This window comes from Anabrus simplex, chromosome X (assembly GCF_040414725.1).
Source record: "Anabrus simplex isolate iqAnaSimp1 chromosome X, ASM4041472v1, whole genome shotgun sequence".
Lineage (NCBI taxonomy): Eukaryota > Metazoa > Arthropoda > Insecta > Orthoptera > Tettigoniidae > Anabrus > Anabrus simplex.
In genome coordinates, this window is record NC_090279.1 from 193,170,064 (window position 1) to 193,189,465 (window position 19,402).

The 19,402-nt window shown below is 41.7% G+C and overlaps 1 protein-coding gene across 4 annotated transcripts; it reads right to left on the reverse strand.

The window, feature by feature from the left end:
• Positions 1–662: 662 nt before the first annotated feature.
• On the reverse strand, positions 663–16,641 carry LOC136886369 (glucose dehydrogenase [FAD, quinone]). 4 transcript variants are annotated; one of them, XM_068230507.1, is made up of 3 exons: positions 16,578–16,641; positions 7,148–7,198; positions 663–3,414 (listed from the first exon to the last, which is right to left on the reverse strand). In XM_068230507.1, exon 3 carries the CDS (start codon positions 3,400–3,402, stop codon positions 1,483–1,485), a length of 1,920 nt encoding a protein of 639 aa, XP_068086608.1. In that variant the 5' UTR covers positions 3,403–3,414; positions 7,148–7,198; positions 16,578–16,641; the 3' UTR covers positions 663–1,482. The 4 variants fall into 4 exon arrangements, with proteins under 4 accessions (XP_068086608.1, XP_067015213.2, XP_067015214.2 ...); XM_067159112.2 differs by lacking the exon at positions 7,148–7,198; XM_067159113.2 differs by lacking the exon at positions 7,148–7,198 and having other exon boundaries at positions 663–3,411; positions 16,578–16,632.
• Positions 16,642–19,402: the final 2,761 nt, after the last annotated feature.

Below are 19,402 nucleotides of genomic sequence, written 5' to 3' on the forward strand. Positions count from 1 at the left end.
CTATTGGATCCCAGACTTTTAGGCACTGACAGATTAGAATGCAAACTTACTTACGCGAGCTGTAAGTGTGTTCTAGCCCGCACAACGCTTCTGTAGTGAGGTTTGCATAAGTATTCGAGTTACGGCCTATTAGAATCCCGTAGCATTTATGCAACTTATCTGTACAGCGGGCTAGACGCCACTTGCTACTTTCCAAATACGTGGGCATTCGAACCTATTACTGCCGAAAAATCGCGGCTGCAGCTGATGTTTTTCGAAGTACAGAACTGGTTTGCGAAGGCTTGGATAACTGTGAAATTCTAAGAGCACACTGGCCCTCCACTAACATCAGTGCTCAAAGAAGAGAATGCCACTCTTTCTATCGTCGAGCAAATCAGACATTCATTTTCCTCTATAACAGATGGTTGAATAACTTTGGTGATTATATCAAAATACATAGGAGTATTCCTTACCTTGACCTGTGCTTACATGATCATCTACGAAACTAGGCCTGTTAAACATATGGTTGATGAAAAAGGGACCACACTAGTGAAATTTTGCAACTCATCCTAAGGACTTCCATCCGTTTAGTTTCGGGATACCTTCATTTTCCGAAGGAGTGTCCATTAAGTATGTGAACTTTACGGCCCTATCTATATTTTAAATTAATTACGAGAAGAAAGTTGTATATATTATCCATGCAATTTCATTTTATGGTCATTGGCTGCAGTACATTTTTATTTACAAGAGAGGCTTGGGGGAGTATCTAAAATGTGATTATTATCAGTAAAACATGTTTAATTAATATGTAAACAGCCTATGGTTTGGGTTTAAAGCGATTATTGAAGAGTGTGAAAATGTATATGTACGTCTAAGGCGGTAAGGAATGAGGAAAGTTTCAGTTTATTATAACAGAGAAATAAAGAGATTAAGAAGAATGTGCAGATTAGAAAGAAATAATTAATAGCTATTGTAGAAGTAAAGATAGATTGAAGGAACTTACTTGGAAACTGAATTTATCAACAAAGTTCATTCATTTATTCATGCATACGAAGAGGAATTATGTAGTGTGATAATTTATCAAGAGACATGTTCGATAAATTCCCAAATTCTTCGAAATCATGTAAGGAAGGACTAGGTAGACCATTGCTGGGGAATATGCCTCCTGGGCGACAGTCCTCAATGCCGATCATTGATTGATTGATTGATTGATTGATTGATTGATTGATTGATTGATTGATTGATTGATTGATTGATTGAAAATACTAGGAAAAATATGTTTTGCTTATCACAACACATGGTGCAGCTAAGTCAAGAGGTTCCAATGTCCTTACACGAAACAGTGATTCTTCCATTTGTGTAAAGTTCTATTGTAGCTTTCTGCGTGACATTCTTGGTGATCTTCTTGTCAGTTCTTAAAACTGGGCACGTTCTATTTATTCCACAAGAATTTCAGTAGCTCTGCCACAGAACTGTAAAACGCTGAGATCCGAAAAACTACCATCACCCCAGCACGCCCCAGTCCTCCTTCACTAAGTCGGCTCCCTTCTCTCCGATCATGATGCAAGGTGCGTTAGTATTTCCAGTCACAATCGATGGCATGATTGATCCATCGATCACTCTTAAGCCCCTAACACCATACACTTTCAGTCTTGGATCAACTACTGCTTCTCTGTCCGTACTAGGTCCCATCTTGCAGGTACCTACTGGGTGGTAGATGGTGGTGGCTATCTTCCTTACAGCGCATGCCCAGTACTCATCAGTCCCGAATTCGGCATCACAACCTGGAACTTTCTCCTTGTTTATTTCAACTTCAAATTCTTCTACCAGTGTCTTAGTCTGCGCTATTTCCCAAGCTATTTTTATTCCCTCCACCAGTACGTTAACATCGTCCGGATGCGACAGATACCGCGGGTCTATAGTTGGAGGATCCATCGGGTCTTTACTCTTCAGTCTGATGAAACCTTTACTTTTAGGCCTTTGAAGGACAGACAGTGGAATATAGATTTCAGCTTTTGAATTTGGTATTCCAAACACAACCTGGTATATATCATCCGTGTATCCGGTCACGTGACTCACTACTTTGGTAGTCGCCACATCCTTGTGCGGGAAGCGAATGTGTTGATATTGAACATCTGGATAATCGATATTCTTATCGACATACTTGCTGCTCACAAAGCCTTGAAACTGCAGTATATCGAGACTGGCAAGAGGTCCAGAACGATGCAGTAAATACTGGAGCATGTTTTCCGACACTTTCGCTGAGTCTAACCCTTGCGGGTTCGTTCTATTGAACAGGAATGTTGGGTATGGTAACTGCATGTGGTCTTGTAGATTCATACCGACATTTAAGTTTTTGATTAGAGGTATTCCCAATTCTTGTAAATGTTCCTTGGGGCCGATTCCTGAAAGCATCAGCAGTTGAGGAGAGTTTACAGTACCTGCAGATAAAATGACTTCCTTGGTCGCTTTCGCAGTGTGCGTTTTGTTGTTTTTGCGGTACTCTACGCCGTAGACTGTTTTGGTATCTGGTTTGATCAGCAGTTTTGTTACAAGGGCATGTTTTAGTACGTGGAAGTTTCGCCTGTTTCTAATGGGACTTAGGAATGCCTTCGCCGTACTGCAGCGCGTCCCGTTTACGACAGCGCCATGCTGCAAAGTGAATCCTGTCTGAGTGGCTCCATTTATATCACCCACCCTGTACCCCAGTTCCTTCACAGCTCTTACAAAACCATCAACAATGGGTGATTTGAACTGGAACTGTTCTAGTGATAAATATCCTCCTTTACTGTGATACTGTCCACTATACTCATCACTGCTTGATTCCGAAAGAGGTACGGACTTGAAATCTTCAGACTTCTTGAAATATGGGAGGAGATCTTTGTACGCCCAGCCTGGATTTCCCGCTTTTTCCCATGCATCGTAATCATGTTTATTTCCTCGTACGTGCAGCATTGCATTGAGAATGCTTGATCCTCCCAGAACTTTGCCCCGTGGCCAGTTGCAACGTTGCTCCTTCATGCCCAGACAGCTATGCTCTTGAGGTTCTGTCTTGTACATCCAATCAATATCAGTCTCTTGTAAACTGTGGAATAGGGGAGGTATCTCTGATGTGAGCGGTGGGTCACCGCCAGCTTCTATAAGGAGGACATTCCAGTTTGGGATCTCACTGAGTCTGTTGGCCACCACCGAACCTGCACTACCTGCTCCAACAATGATGAAGTCGTATTGGTCTAGCGGTGTGTTGATGTCTGCAGGGTAGATGCTGGTGTCTCCTAGCAGGTGCTGAGCGTCCAGGATGGTAGCGATCAGGCTGGAGATGAGGGTGACGCCTAAGCCCCCTGAGTGATGAACGTTTGCTCCGCTAGTCCATACGGAAGGACATTCCCCACCAACCGAACAGGAACCGCCATCCGTTGCCATGGTAACAGCCTGCTGGGAAAAAAAATAGAAGCAGAGCTTAACACAACAAGTATTTCTTGTCAATTCAAGGTCTCCACCTATGGTACCTCATTATGCAAGGAAGCGATGTTGGGAAAAATTCCAGTCAAACTAATGGCGGAAAACTAAGACAAAAAATTCATCATGATCATGATTAATGATTAGCTCGTTCGTTTGACATAACAGCAATGACTACTCTTTGATTTAGTTGAAACCAGTCTATCATCTTTGAAGGGGAATGGGATGAGTTTTAAACATTCTCTCGTAAATGTACATACATATTATTCTGTACACTGAGGAATAAGCATCTAAACCAAATCTTATTCTTAATCTGTTTACCCTCCAGGGTTGATTTTTCCCTCGGACTCAGTGAGGGATTCCACCTCTACCGCCTCAAGGGCAGTGTCCTGGAGCGTGAGACATTGGCTCGGGGATACAACTGGAGAGAATGACCAGTACCTAGCCCAGGCAGCATCACTTGCTATGCTGAACTAGGGCCTTGTGGGGGAATGGGAAGATTTGAAGTGATAGGAAGAGGGAAGGAAGCGGCCGTGGCCTTAAGTTCGGTACCGTACCGACATTTACCTGGAGGAGAAGTGGTAAACCACGGAAAATCACTCTAGGATGGCTGAGGTGGGAATCGAACTCGGACCTCCGGGGGTGGCAGCTAATTACACTAACCAGAGGCGGACATCTGAACGAAATACCGAATAAAGAATGGAAAATAGAAATACGACATTTTCATTTATTGTGACGATATAAAACAAAAATTTAGTCCATAATGTAACATAAAATCGCTAAAACCTATGTAATATATAATAATAATAATAATAATAATAATCCACATCTTGTTTCCAGTGGACCGATTCATGAATGAAATGAATGACGCTCCCGTCTAGCGACAAGGATAGGAATTGTGCCTGTCGCACTCCTCTGGGGCAATGATTGATGACTACCAGATGAATTGAAATGATAGTGGAGAGTGTTGCTGTAATGAAAGATGACAGGAAAAACTGGAATACCCGGAGAAATTTCCGTCCCAACCTCCGCTTGGTCCAGCACAAATCTCACATAGATTGACCGGAATTTGAACTACGGAACCCAGTCGTAGGAGGCCGGCGCGCTTCCGCCTGAGCCAAGGAGAGTCACAATAAATAATAATAATAATAATAATAATAATAATAATAATAATAATAATAATAATAATAATAATAATACGATGCAATTTATTCATGTTTGAATTGCCATTATTGACATTTTAGTTCAGTGTCTAATTGATTGAAAGAAAATGGGTTTATTACACCTAACACTCCAAGAAACGTGTGTTTTATGCTAAGAATGCTAGCCTTTCTATCCCCAAGTGCAAATGCCGAGACGATACCTAAATTAAGGCCACGGCCGCTTCCTTCCCTTTTCCTTGTATATCTGTTACAATCTTCCCACAAGTCCCCTGTTGAGTACAACAGGTGAGGCCGCCTGGGCGAGGTTCTGGTCCTCTTCCCCAATTGTATTCCCCTACTTAAAGTCTCACGCTCCAGGGTACTGCCCTTGAGGCGGTAGAGGTAGGACCCCTTGCTGAGTCCGAGGGAAAACCAACCCTGTAGGGTAAATAGATTAGGAAAGAAAGAAAGAAAGAAAGAAAGAAATAATATTAACATAATAACTGTGTACTCGATGCGTTTCTATGACTTTCTTCCTTCTTAAAACGTATTAATCGAGGTATCTATGAACATTAAACCTATGTCCAATAGTTGATGATGATTATTATGAATTGTTTGTGTAGCACTGAGTATATGTACAAGTACTTCATTGTGTATATTACGCTTCATGGCTGTCTCTTACCTGGAGTCCCCAGGTTCGATTACCGGCAAGTTCAGGGATATTTACCTGCACCTCACGACTGGTTCGAGGTCCAGTCAACCTATGTATTTACAATTGAGGAGCTATCTGACGATGAGGTAGCGACGCCAGACTAGAAGGCCAACAGTAACGGCTGAGAGAATTTGTCGTGCTGACCACACGACACCTCGTAATATGCAGGCCTTTGAGATGAACAGTGGTCGTTTGGTGTAACATGGCCTTTCGGATCTGTTGAGCATGGGGTGGGGTGGGGGGAGGAGTAAGGATGTAAAAGAGAGAGCGTATAAGTCTGTGGCAAGACCTCCGATTATGGTTCCAGTGTATGGGACCCACACAAGGAGTACTTGATACGATAACTGGAAAAGATGCAAAGAAAAGCAGCACGATCTGTTCTGAGGGATTTCCGACAACATAATAGTGTTACGAAAATGTTGCAAAATTTGGGCTGGGAAGACTTGGGAGTAAGGAGAGGAGCTGCTCGACTAAGTGGTATGTTCCAAGCTGTCAGTGAAGCGATGGCAAACATACAGCGATTATCGTGCCAATTACTTTTTATAGTCTAGTATGCCATCGGATATTTTCCTTTAAACTCGCCATATGACTTGATTTTGGTATTAGACTGCATCACACATAAATGCATTCCGCTGAATGTTTTATGGTTTTATTTTGCAAACATTACTGAAAATTACCTTTTAAAGCAGTTAAATTTTAAGAATAAGATATATTTTTGCTTTAACCTAATACAATTTGTAAAAAAAAAAAAAAAAAAAATTTGGCCATAGAATTAATTGCGACATCTTTATTAAATTGTAACATTAAAATATCCTAAGTTGCTAAATTCCCGACATATTTATTACATCTTAAAAACATTCAAGTGTGTTCTCTGATGTACCACAGTCGTCTAATAGCGTCACCGAGTCATAGGTTCGCAATCCCTGTCATAGAATGTCATTAGTAGGCGAATAGGTTTGAGTGAAGCTTTTCAAAGTAGGAAAGAGTATGATACGAAGATGTACACTGTAAAATTAACAGAGTAATAACAGAGGAAGTTCTACGCATGGCTTCTGATCATATGATACCAAAGTACAACTTTGAAAACCGTTGAGACACAGATAATAGAAAAAAAAAAGACTGGGATATCATATCAACAAATGGAATACTGAAAAAGAAAATATAGTATGGTGGACTGATGGCTCAAAGGCTGTGGATGGCACAGGAGGAGGGATCAACGGGGGAAGACCTGAAAGATCAATCCAGATGAGCTTGGGCAGACACACTACAGTCTTTCAAGCTGAAGTGATAGCTATCACGACATGTCTTGAAGAAAATCTGAACTTGTACTAGAGGAATAAGAACATTTTCCTTTTTACGGATAGCCAAGCGGCCATTAAGTCACTAGAGGCAGTCCGGATAATATCCAGAATTGTCTGGTATTGCCACTCACTTCTCCTGAAGCGCTCCAAGTACAATATTGTCAAAATAATATGGGTACCAGGGCATGGAGGTATAGAAGGAAATGAAAAGGCAGATAAACTGGCCAGGAGAGGGACAGAAACACATTTTGTAGGCCCAGAACCTGTATTTGGATTTCCTATGGACATGCCCGACACTACGTAGGAGAATGGGTACAAAAGAAATAAATGGAAAACTGGAAAAATACTCCAGGATGCAGGCTTGCAAAGGAACTGATAAAAGCACCAAACAAGAAGCATACTAAAGAACTGTTGGAACTCAGCAGAGAAAATATAAGATGGGTACTCGGACTGTTGACAGGACACTGCCATCTGTGAAAACACCTACATAGCAATGGAGTAATGAGACAACATATGTAGGAAATGCAAAGGAGGGGAATCAGCTGAACACATACCTTTCGAATGTGAGGCGCTGGGTAGAATCAGACTCTCCACTCTAGGACTACCTGGTGAAGAGAGAGAAAAAATCCAAGGAGACCCAATAGGAACAACCTCCAGCTTTGTTAAGGGAGCAGGTATATCTAGGTGGGAATGGAGGGAAAACATGGTAGCAAAAGATCTTCGAGGTCGACGCTAATTAGGAACTAATATCTAGAGGCCCCATGAAGAAAATAAGAAGAAGATAATACGATAATTGGGTATTTGAATAATTTATGAATGGAAATATTCGATAACTTTCCAAGTTCTTTGAAATTATGAAAGGAAAGTATAGGGAATCTGTGTCCCGGCTGACAGCCCTGAATGCAGATCATTGATGATTGATGAGTAGAGCCCGGATTTTTATGCATTAATAGGTTAGAATGCAAGCGAGTAGCAAGTATAGTCTACCTTCACAACGATTATGCTATGGGGTTTGCATAAACATGAGGGGTACGGCCCATCGGAACCCCTGTAATTTATGTTACTCTTGTTACATTATGGAAGACCGGGTGGCCGACACTTCCTACTAAGCAAATTAGTTTGCAATCTAACCTGTTACTGCATAAAAATCCGGGCCTTATTGATGAGGTTCCATGCCGTGCCTCTGCACTTTAAATGATATGGTTATCAGCTAAAGACTGGTTTGCACTAGACCAGTAATGCAGACCAGTGGTGAGCGATTTAGTAGCTCTACTAAAAGAGGAAAACAGCAAGTGTTCAGACACGGTTTATTTTACGTTTACGTGCTGTCTGCTGTAAGGTGTGGAGTGCAAGATGATCCAGAAAACGAGGACGAATCGAGAAAGGCTTATTCTGGAAGAGGTGGAAGAAAACATTTAAAATGTTATAAACATAAAAATTAATTCAAAATTACTAACCTGGTTTGCATTTTTCTGCTTTTGTATTAAGGATGTAAAGGGGAGAGCGTTCCACAGAAGCGGTAACAAATCTGACCAGTGTGTCTTCGCTCCAATCAGCCATGCTTCCGATCCACAAGAAACAGAGATGACTGATCAGAGAGATGCGAATGAAGACTTTACTAAACAAACGGTGTTCAGACCAGTTCAAGTGAGGTAGGGCTAGTGACGCTACTCCGAACGTTTACTTTCCATTTTACAGGATCGAGCCCACTAAATCATTTGACTAAACTACTGGGTTAAATGGTTTTGTTCGGACACGTTTCATTGTTACTAAGTTACTGGCCTAGTGCGAACCAGCCTTAACTCTGCAAAGGTAAATGATATTACTGCAGGAAACTAAACTGAGGCCATTAAGCGAAATTCGCGCACTCGGGCGTCGCAGCGCGACTCCTCACATGCCAGCAGTAAAAAAATGTCTCTCACAAAAGTTCGTCCTGCGAGTATATCCGGGAGAAAAAGGACGTTGAGGAATGGCAACCTGGCAACACGGTAACCACATGTAGGGTAACTACCTCTGTCAGCACATATTAGTCATGCTGTACAGTTGGAGCAGTGGATAGAGTTTTGGGTTAGCATGCAGGAGTTCGAGGGGTTGATCCTGGTTTGAGGCGTATGTTTTTTATTTCGTAAATGTAGTCCAGGACCGCCTCTGGGGTGTAGTGGTTAATGTGATTAGCTGCCACCACCGGAGGCCCGGGTTTGATTCCAGGCTCTGCCACGAAATTTGAAAAGTGGTAATAGGGCTGGAACCGGGTCCACTCAGCCTCGGGAGGTCGACTGAGTAGAGGTGGGTTCGATTCCCACCTCAGCCATCCTGGAAGTGGTTTTCCGTGGTTTCCCACTTCTCCTCCAGGCAAATGCCGAGATGGTACCTAACTTAAGGCCACGACCGCTTCCTTCCCTCTTCCTTGTCTATCCTTTCCAATCATCCCATCCCCCGCCAAGGCCCCTGTTCAGCATAGCAGGTGAGGCCGCCTGGGCGCGGTATTGGTCATCCTCCCCAGTTGTATCCTCCGACCCAATGTCTCACGCTCCAGGACTCTGCCGTTGAGGCGGTAGAGGTGGAAAGCCTCGCTGAGTCCGAGGGAAAAGCCAAACCTGGAGGTAAACAGATTAAGAAAGAAAGAAAGAAAGAAAGAAAATGTAGTCCAGGTTGTATGGTATCTGGCACATTAATCGTCAACAGCGATTGCAGCGGGTGCTCTAGAAACCATTTGCACTTACATGCTACGATCCTAGAAATTCACGAACATTCGTTTTCATTGGTCAACTTTGAAAGACGCCCTTTCCATGTCGTGGGTGTAAATTTTTTCGCACCACTTCATCTACTAGATGCGTTACAACGTGCTCAGCGTTACTAAATCTTGTAAATGTATGATAGATGTGACCTAAGAAACGGTGTCTCACTGTATTACAGCATGTAATGTCCGATGGAAATTAGCAAATAAAAAGTGCGCCTCAACCCAGGATCGAACCCTCGACCTCCTGCATGCTAACCCAAAACGTTATCCACTGCACCAACTGTACAGTATGACTAACGTGTGCGGACAGAGGTAGTTACCCTACATGTGGTTACGGTGTTGCCAGATTGCCACTCTTCAACGTTCCTTTTCTGCCGGATATACACGCAGGGCGAACTTTTGTGAGATACATTTTTTTATTGCTGGCATGTGAGGAGTCGCGCTGCGACGCCCGAGTGCGCGAATTTCGCTTGACTCTGTATAATTAATTATTAAAAATGGTGGTGGATCATGATCACTGTTTTTCCGTTTCCCTGATAATTTCCAAACATACGAACATTTTGCTATGATTCCTTTTGTATTGTGGTTAGTAATGTTATAACTACAAGATGTACTAGAATCAGCGAATTCCATCAAGTATAAATATTTTGTATGAAGGTATTTTCAAGTAGTCATTTTTCTTTAATTTTCATTTGAATTCTTTTTAACTTAACCAACGAAGATATCTCAGTAATTGTAGTGCATCTTCTCCACTATGAAATATACATGCATGCGAAATTTCATCTTAATACGTTAAAAAATTTCAGAGTTGTAATGGAAACGGTTCTGAGAAACAAAAGTTACGGGAGACGAGCAACAAACTTACCGATAAAGGGTCATAACTCCGAAAGTATTGGAGATATTAACAAAAATGTTGCACTGTTCTAAAGAGAAAAGTTCCATTATAAGTCAAGAATAAATTGAAAAATAGCATTTTTGGTTGGTTAAGGTGTTGCCCCCCACCCCCACATTAAAGAGTTATAATCGGCTGTGCCCCTACTGTTTACGCAAATCCCACAAAAGAACTGTTTTTCAAGATAGGAAGTGCCGTTTAGGACGCTCTTCCGTAACGTAGCAAGAGTAACATGACTTCTAAGGGTTCTAAAAGGATGGATCCCTAATGTTTGCGCAATTCTCATAGCAGAACTGTTATCCGGGCTACAGTATACTCTTACTCTCTGCTGTAAGTTTGTTTTCTAACCTATTAATGCCTGGACATCTAGTAATGAGTTACAAGAGACCATGAGTTGTCTTTACATCAAAATAATTGGTCACTATCCCTGATCAACCTCTGGAAGTTCGTCTGTAGAATATTATTTTCCAAACAGTAAACACTGTACAGTGTTCTCCTCAGAAATTTTCATCAGCAGGGTGAAAGGAATGAGTAATCGGACGTGGAATACCATGTAAGAAATGAATATAATAAAATTTCATTCCCCTCAGGGCATTAACAATTATGACAGGCAGCTAAACATGAACTGCAAAACTGAATTATTTTAGTGTTATCACAAACAAGTCATAGCACAGTATTTTGAACTTCTAGTGTTCTACTGCTCGTTCGTAACCAGCTTTCAACTCGGTTGCTGTAAGTGCCGTACGGGTTTGTGACAATATGCGGAATCAAATGCGATTCCACGCTAATCCAGACACCGTCCGCGCACGACACTACGTGTTAGTGAAGCTAAACATCTGAACTCCGATGTAACTGCTGCAATTATGCTGACAATAATGATGATGATTTATAATTTAAATGAATAGTTTTACAGTATTTATACTTTAATTTGGAGCACCCAGCGACTTAAATATTCACACAGGAACCTCGCTTATCCGGATTAAGCGGGACCGGAACTGATCTGGATTATCGAAAATCCGGATAATCCGAAAAACTAAAAAGTAAGGTACATATTATATAATCTAATAACATAACTTGTACAGTGATACATATCTTCAATTGTACAAAAAAAATATAAGAACACTTTTCTTACATTTACGACTCTGATTTATGCGCTAAAATAATGAGTGAGTTTTTCTGTTTTACATTTGTATAGCGTTTGCGTGCAGCATGATCACGAAAACCTTTTACTAACAACAGTTCTGCCGGTGTGGTTTCGGTCAAGGATTCTAAGTAGGCCATCAGTTTGTCCAGCTGCATTGTTGCCTCTCCATGAGTCATTCTTTCTTTTGATGGTGTGCCGGTTTCATTTACCATCAATGAATTAATAGTGCATTGCATTCAGAAGGGTGTGGGTTCGAATCCGACCTCGGCCGTCCTGGGAATGGTTTTCCAAAGTTTACCATTCTCAAATCCAGGCGAACGCCGGGACGGTACCTTTCATAGACGGTGGCCGAATTACTTTCAATTCCTGTTCTTAACTATCCTTGGCGGAAAGACATTCAAGAAGAGTCCACGCCGTAAAGGAAATCCTGCACAAGTAAAAATAAATGTTTATTATTTTCGATCCGGATAAACGGGAGATCCGGATAAACCAGAGATCCGGATAAACCAGAGATCCGGATTAATGAGGGCCGGATAAACGAGGTTCTTGTGTATTAATATAATGTAAGTAGCATATATCTAGGTTATGTAAGTCGGGCGGTCTGTAGAAACGCAAGGGCAGTGCGCCCATTAAGAAGGTCCTAGGGAGAACATTGTTGTATATGCAATGTATGCTAATGCGTTTTGTTTCTTTATTTTCAGGTAAGTCGTGCGTGTTCACCTAAAATAAAAGTGAGTATTGCGACTATTTTCCATTGCATGTGAAGGAAGAATTGTAAATCAGTTCCCATAACGGTTCATCTAGAGGGGACATTGTTCTACTCACCATATGCTCTCCTTAGTCAAACTTTTATCGTGGTTTGAAATCGCGCAGCTTCAATAGGCGGTGGAAATCTAGGAGTACAGGCATCAGTGAAATTTAGATCCCGTAATTTGTTAATAATATGTCGGAATGCAAACTTAATACCTTAATACCTGAGCTCACTAGTGCTGAATCGGAATTTGGTATCAAGAAAAGGTACGCGTACTGTATACTCTAGCCTGCGCACCAGTTATGCTACGAGCTTTGCATAAATATTAGGGGTACGGCCCATCAGAACCCCTACAATATATGTTACACTCTCTACCTTATGGAAGAGTGGGTTGACCACCTGTGGGTCGGGGACGCACACGGAGAATACACATACGGTATCCCCTGCCTGCCGTAAGAGGGGACTAAAAGGGTCGACCAAGCGTTGATTGAATTCGAACCATGAGACAACTTGTAATTAATAATTACCATCACGTGAGGGACACTATGGAGTCGACTTTACTTGCGAGTCGTATCACTATGTTAGGTACACAATAGGTTTCTGATTAGTAGCAACAGAGGGTGAATCAGTATGGGTTTTAGAGGATCCGTGATTAGTACCACTATATGAGAGACACCGTGGGTCCGCGTTGCCTGTGATTAGTACCTTCTGTGTGAGGATTACCACGGGATAGTACGAGTCCCTGTCATTAGTACACCTATGTGAGGTGCACCATGGGTTTGCGTTGCCTACGAATGGCGCCATTATATGTGCGTTACTTGTGCGACGTACAATACTTGCGAGTAGTACTACAATGTGTGGAACACCGTAAGTCTACGTTACTGATGATTAGTACCGCTACATGAGAAATAGCATGATTCTTACTTTCGTAGCGATAAGTACCATTATGAGGGCCCGTTGACCTGGATTTTGGGACCCCTTCAGACAACAAGCATCCTCGATTCAGGATTGTGCTTTGGAAGCAGAGCTTGGTTAGTATATAATATTGTTTTAAGATAGTTTGTGGTGGGAAGGTGGGGTATTGCGGGTCGGACCCACTGATATTTCAAGTTCATAATCATTGCTCCTCGTCTTTTAGAATTCTAGTCAATGGATTCATTTTGGAATTATTTTTAACTTTCAATCTTGTGAGCTGTATCCACTGATTATTTTTCTTCTTCCATTCATTCTTTATCATCGCGTTTTGGGTTCTTGTCAGTGGATTAGTTTAGGACTTTTAATAATCATTACATTTCGTACCATTAGGGGCCGATAACCTAGATGTTAGTCCCCTTAAAACTACAACCCTCATCGTCATCAGAGTGGTAACCCTCGTTACAGTGCCATCATATTTTCCTTAATATTTTTCGCGTAAGGACAAATAATACAATACTATGATTAAAAATGTAAAATTTTTATACTTCGTTGTGTGGCAGTATCTGCATGGCAGCGTTCGTGACTTTCGCACGGGTGTCTTAGGTTCGAGACCCGCCATGATCATATTTATTTTTTAGTTTTTCACTTATTTCACCCTCTGTTATCTTGAAATTGATTTATGTCTTCGTCTTTTTGGACTCTGTTACAATTGTTTCGTCTTGCCACTCACGGCTAGACAAATAAGTTTCAGGAAAAGAAGCTCTCATATTTAAGGATATGAGTAAATATCGATCTTTTTCTTTCGATATTCGATATTTCATTATCGATATTTTCTAGTACCCAAACTACGTAATGCCTTTACTAATATCGAAAGGACCGTTAGGAATAGTGGTATCAGTCGACCAACGCGTACAAAATAATAAGTATTATGAATATTCTATTACAATGAGAGAAAGGCACAAAGTATTTTAATACAGAACAATGGTAGTGACCGATAACGAGAGCTGCTGTCCTTATATTGTTGGCTGTCCAATCAGTTGTGTGTGTTTTCTGTGTATCTTACATAAGTTAAGTTGCTGTTGGAATGTTGCAGACATTTTTGCTTTGCGGGTAAATCTGAACTATTCATGTTTCTTCTTTGTTTTTTGTTTTTCCTGCTCGTCCGACTAGTAGACTAGAGTGTAGAATATGTGTGACAAAAATAGTGAAGTGTCACATTGTGTGAACAGTGTTCTAAACAGATCACCCTTCAGTTGAAATACAAGAAATTTTTCATCTTGACTTTTACACACTGTATTTTAATCGTTATATTTCATTCTCTTAATTATATTGTTCCTCTTACAACTCCCAAGACCCCAAATTTAACGTAATGAAATACTGTTTCGAATCCTTGTATTTTGGAAAATTTATGACGATCTCGGGAAATATTTTTTTCCTTTTTTTGTGTGATAATGTCGGCTCGAATGAAATATCAGTATTATAGTGTATCGGAACGTCCTTAGCCATCCTGTGAATTGTTTTGCGGAACTTGTATTTACATTGTTGATTGTAATCTCGTAAATAACTTTAATTTGTCGTAGAAGAACTCAGTGCTTGTTAATATTGTACGTGTGTATGATCTTCAGACAAATGCGTTATGAATTAGACATTTATTAGAACGTGGATACATCTCTTTTTTTTTGTAATAAGGCAAATATTCTAACCGAGCGGAATGGATGGGCATGTGAAGGCGCTACAGTTATAGAGCCAAGCTGTCTTAAGAATGGTTTTCTGTGCTTTTCCGTTTTCACTTCCAGGGGAACGCCGGGATATTTCCAATTCGTAGGCCACATCCAATTTCGCCTTACCCAGTTTCATACACAACCTTCATTAGCTCCTCAACTGAGTTCGGCGTCAGAAAGGGCATCCGGTCGTAAAACATGCCAATTAAGGGCATTAAGGGGTAGACTTGCAATTAGTGAAATGTTGCACTGCATATTTCGTCAGTGAATATCAGTGTCTTTCAGGTCAGTTAGTTCAATTGAAGAAAGAGGAAAAGAAAAGAGAAAGGAAATTTAAAAAATGAGATGCTGCCACTAATCGAACCCAGTACGCCCGCGTCGAAGCTCAGAACGTTGACCTTTAGACCAGCAGTGCTACAGATTTTTCCATACAAATTGCCAACACATATGCTGGCTTTTAATTTTAAAGGTCACTAGTAGCTATGGCCTCCCATTTTAAGTTTCGGTCTTGGCTGTGGATTTAACGTTTGTGGCCTTCCTTTTACGACACCATGGTCATGTTAGAAATCGAACACCTATGTTATCCGGATTCGAATCCCGGACATCACTTTGCCAGCGCATCCCCTTCAAGTATTATTATTATTATTATTATTATTATTATTATTATTATTATTATTATTATTATTATTATTATCATCTGCAAATAAAGCTAAGTTAGAAGAACGCAGAATACGAATTGGAGGCGTTCTTCTTCCCAGAAATGGAAGCAGATTCAATTCTGAACACGAATTTGTCGTGTGGCTAAGGATCATCTGAGAATTTGCGTTACGGAAATTATTGTGACAGAAGTGTAACCCTAGAATCGCGCAGACAGTGATGTAAGGTATGGATGGATGGCCATACAATGTTACCTAGCACCCGCGCAGACAGTGATGTAAGGTACGGATGGATGGCCAGACAATGTTACCTAGCACCCGCGCAGACAGTGATGTAAGGTACGGATGGATGGCCAGACAATGTTACCTAGCAACCGCGCAGACAGTGATGTAAGGTACGGATGGATGGCCAGACAGTGTTACCTAGCAACCGTGCAGGCAGTGATGTAAGGTATGGATGGATGGCCAGACAGTGTTACCTAGCACCCGCGCAGACAGTGATGTAAGGTATGGATGGATGGCCAGACAGTGTTACCTAGCAACCGCGCAGAGTGATGTAAGGTACGGATGGATGACCAGACAGTGTTACCTAGCAACCGTGCAGACAATGATGTAAGGTATGGATGGATGGCCAGACAGTGTTACCTAGCAACCGTGCAGGCAGTGATGTAAGGTATGGATGGATGACCAGACAGTGTTACCTAGCAACCGTGTAGGCTATGTCTTATGGCTGGTTGTCTTCTGAAATCAGCAGCGGTTGATGGATGTCCATGAAGAGGAGATATATTTATGATCGTTTGGTTCTCGGAAAAGGAAAATTGGTTTCTTTTTTGATTTAGTCACACCTTGTAGTTTAGCTTCCATTATAAACAATACAAAGGTATTAAAATACTGATATTTTGATTAATTATTATACGGAAGGTGTTGATAAAATAGGTTTGGAGAGCATAACATTCGGTTCTATTTGTGAAGTGTTTTCTCTAGCTTTAAAATAGAACTATGGATATATTTCCACCGTGCGAATGTCATCAGCCAACTGCCCCGACTCACCCAGCTATTTTTCAGCAATAATTTATAACACTGCCATTGATTTTACTTCAAAAATCCTACCGAGTATCCATTGAAATCTGTGCGGTCCAACCCAAACCGTTAGTGGAGTACTTACCAGAGTATACAGATTGGTATAGACGTGCAGAAAAGTTCGGTGCGTGCTGTATGCCCTTGACTCTCCTCCACTACTAACGTCTTGTGTTATCATCCGCCTGATATACGAGGTTATCGTAATACATGGCGGCACCACATGGTTCTTGTACAAACATGCAATTGGCCCAATGCCACTGCCATTGTCACTCAGCTTCTGAAACAATTAATAACGTGAAACATATTAAAATATTCCTTGTGAAAGTACTGTTCTCCGTTGCTGTGGCAATCCACTTGTTACATACTTAACCTAAATTGTGGAGAATTGACCCGCAGTTTGCTTGAGTTCTATGTTATTACCGTCGACGTATATGACTTAATTTATTTGTAGTAGTTTTACTGACTCATAAATAAACCCTCTCTATGGGATAGGATGTGTCGGGACACGGCCAATTTTGACATATGTCTAAGAGTTAGTGGGTCATCCGAAAATTTGTATAACAAAAATACTGTCATGTAATAAAATATATGACGGGGTGTTACATAGCAACGTTAAATTAATCTAGCGAGTTAGCCGCGCTGGTAAAGTCTAGGCATCGTGCAGGCAGTGATGTAAGGTATGGATGGATGGTCAGACAATGTTACCTAGCAACCGTGCAGGCTGTGATGTAAGGTATGGATGGATGGTCAGACAGTGTTACCTAGGAACAGTGCAGGCTGTGATGTAGGGTACGGATGTATGGTCAGACAATGTTACCTAGAACCCGTGCAGGCTGTGATGTAAGGTACGGATGTATGGTCAGACATTGTTACCTAGGAACCGTGTAGGCAGTGATGTAAGGTATGGATGGATGGTCAGACAATGTTACCTAGCAACCGTGCAGGCAGTGATGTAAGGTATGGATGGATGGTCAGACAATGTTACCTAGCAACCGTGCAAGCAGTGATGTAAGGTATGGATAGATGGTCAGACAATGTTACCTAGAACCCGTGCAGACTGTGATGTAAGGTGTGGATGGATGGTCAGACAATGTTACCTAGCAACCGTGCAGGCTGTGATGTAAGGTATGGATGGATGGTCAGACAATGTTACCTAGCAACCGTGCAGGCAGTGATGTAAGGTATGGATGGATGGTCAGACAATGTTACCTAGCAACCGTGCAGACTGTGATGTAAGGTATGGATGGATGGTCAGACAATGTTACCTAGCAACCGCGCGGACACTGATGTAAGACTAACAAAATATCCAGTACTGTATATTTTGGCGCATACTGTATTAAGAAATAAACCCTTTAAAAATGTGCTTCATATTGTATATCGCACATATTTTGCTAGTTGCTTTACGTCGCAAAGACACAGATAGGTCTTATGGCGACGATGGGACAGGGAAGGGCTAGGAGCTGGAAGGTAGCGGCCGTGGTCTTAATTAAAGTACAACCCCAGCATTTGCCTGGTGTGAAAATGGGAAACCACGGAAAACCATTTTCAGGGCTGCCGACAGCGGGGTTCGAACCTACTCTCTGCCGAATACTGGACACTGGCCACACTTAAGCGACTGCAACTATCGAGCACATATTTAAGCGAATTACTAATTCGTGGCCCTCCTTGTGCTCAGGCGGCTAGGACTATACAATTCACCGGTGGTCCATAAGCCGTTAGAGGAGAGATCCTCACTTGGACTATGTGCAAGTAGGGCAGCATCCTGCTTCATGAATTTACCGAGCTCAGAACACTTTAAGCAAGCCTCGGACCTATGGGAGCAATGGAGTCCCACTCCCATTTGACAGGCGAGGGACTCCTTGGAAACAACTTGGCGAACGAAATGGAATTCGATGGGGAGCTATCAATATTAATGGGGCTTATGGAAGAAAGAAGGTAGAACTGGCTGAGTCAGCAAAGAGGATGCATCTGGATGTGCTAGGAGTAAGTGATATTCGGGTAAGGGGAGATAATGAGAAAGAGATAGGAGATTATAAAGTGTACTTGACGGGTGTTAGAAAGGGAAGGGCAGAGTCTGGGGTAGGGCTCTTTATCAGGAATACCATTGCACGCAACATAGTTTCTGTTAGGCACGTAAATGAGCGAATGATGTGGGTAGATTTGTCAGTGGGAGGAATTAAGACAAGAATTGTGTCCGTGTATTCACCATGTGAGGGTGCAGATGAGGATGAAGTTGACAAGTTTTATGAAGCATTGAGTGACATCGTGGTCAGGGTCAACAGCAAGGATAGAATAGTGCTAATGGGCGATTTCAATGCGAGAGTTGGGAATAGAACTGAAGGATACGAACGGGTGATTGGTAAATGTGGCGAAGATATGGAAGCTAATGGGAATGGGAAGCGTTTGCTGGACTTCTGTGCTAGTATGGGTTTAGCTGTTACGAATACATTCTTCAAGCATAAGGCTATTCACCGCTACACATGGGAGGCTAGGGGTACCACATCCATAATAGACTATATCTTAACAGACTTTGAATTCAGGAAATCTGTTAGGAACGTAAGAGTTTTTCGGGGATTTTTCGATGATACAGACCACTATCTGATCTGTAGTGAACTAAGTATCTCTAGGCCTAAGGTAGAGAAAGTGAAATCTGTCTGCAAACGAATAAGAGTAGAAAATCTCCAGGACGAGGAAATTAGACAGAAGTACATGGATATGATTAGTGAGAAGTTTCGAACAGTAGACAGTAAGCAGGTTCAGGATATAGAAAGTGAATGGGTGGCATACAGGGATGCTGTAGTAGAAACAGCAAGGGAATGCCTAGGAACAACTGTGTATAAAGATGGGAAAAGGCTAACATCTTGGTGGAATGATGAAGTGAGAGCAGCCTGTAAACGTAAAAAGAAGGCT

Bases quoted from the DNA above. Each gene is read 5' to 3' on its own strand.
- LOC136886369 (XM_067159112.2), bottom strand. From the start codon at position 3,402: ATGGCAACGGATGGCGGTTCCTGTTCGGTTGGTGGGGAATGTCCTTCC.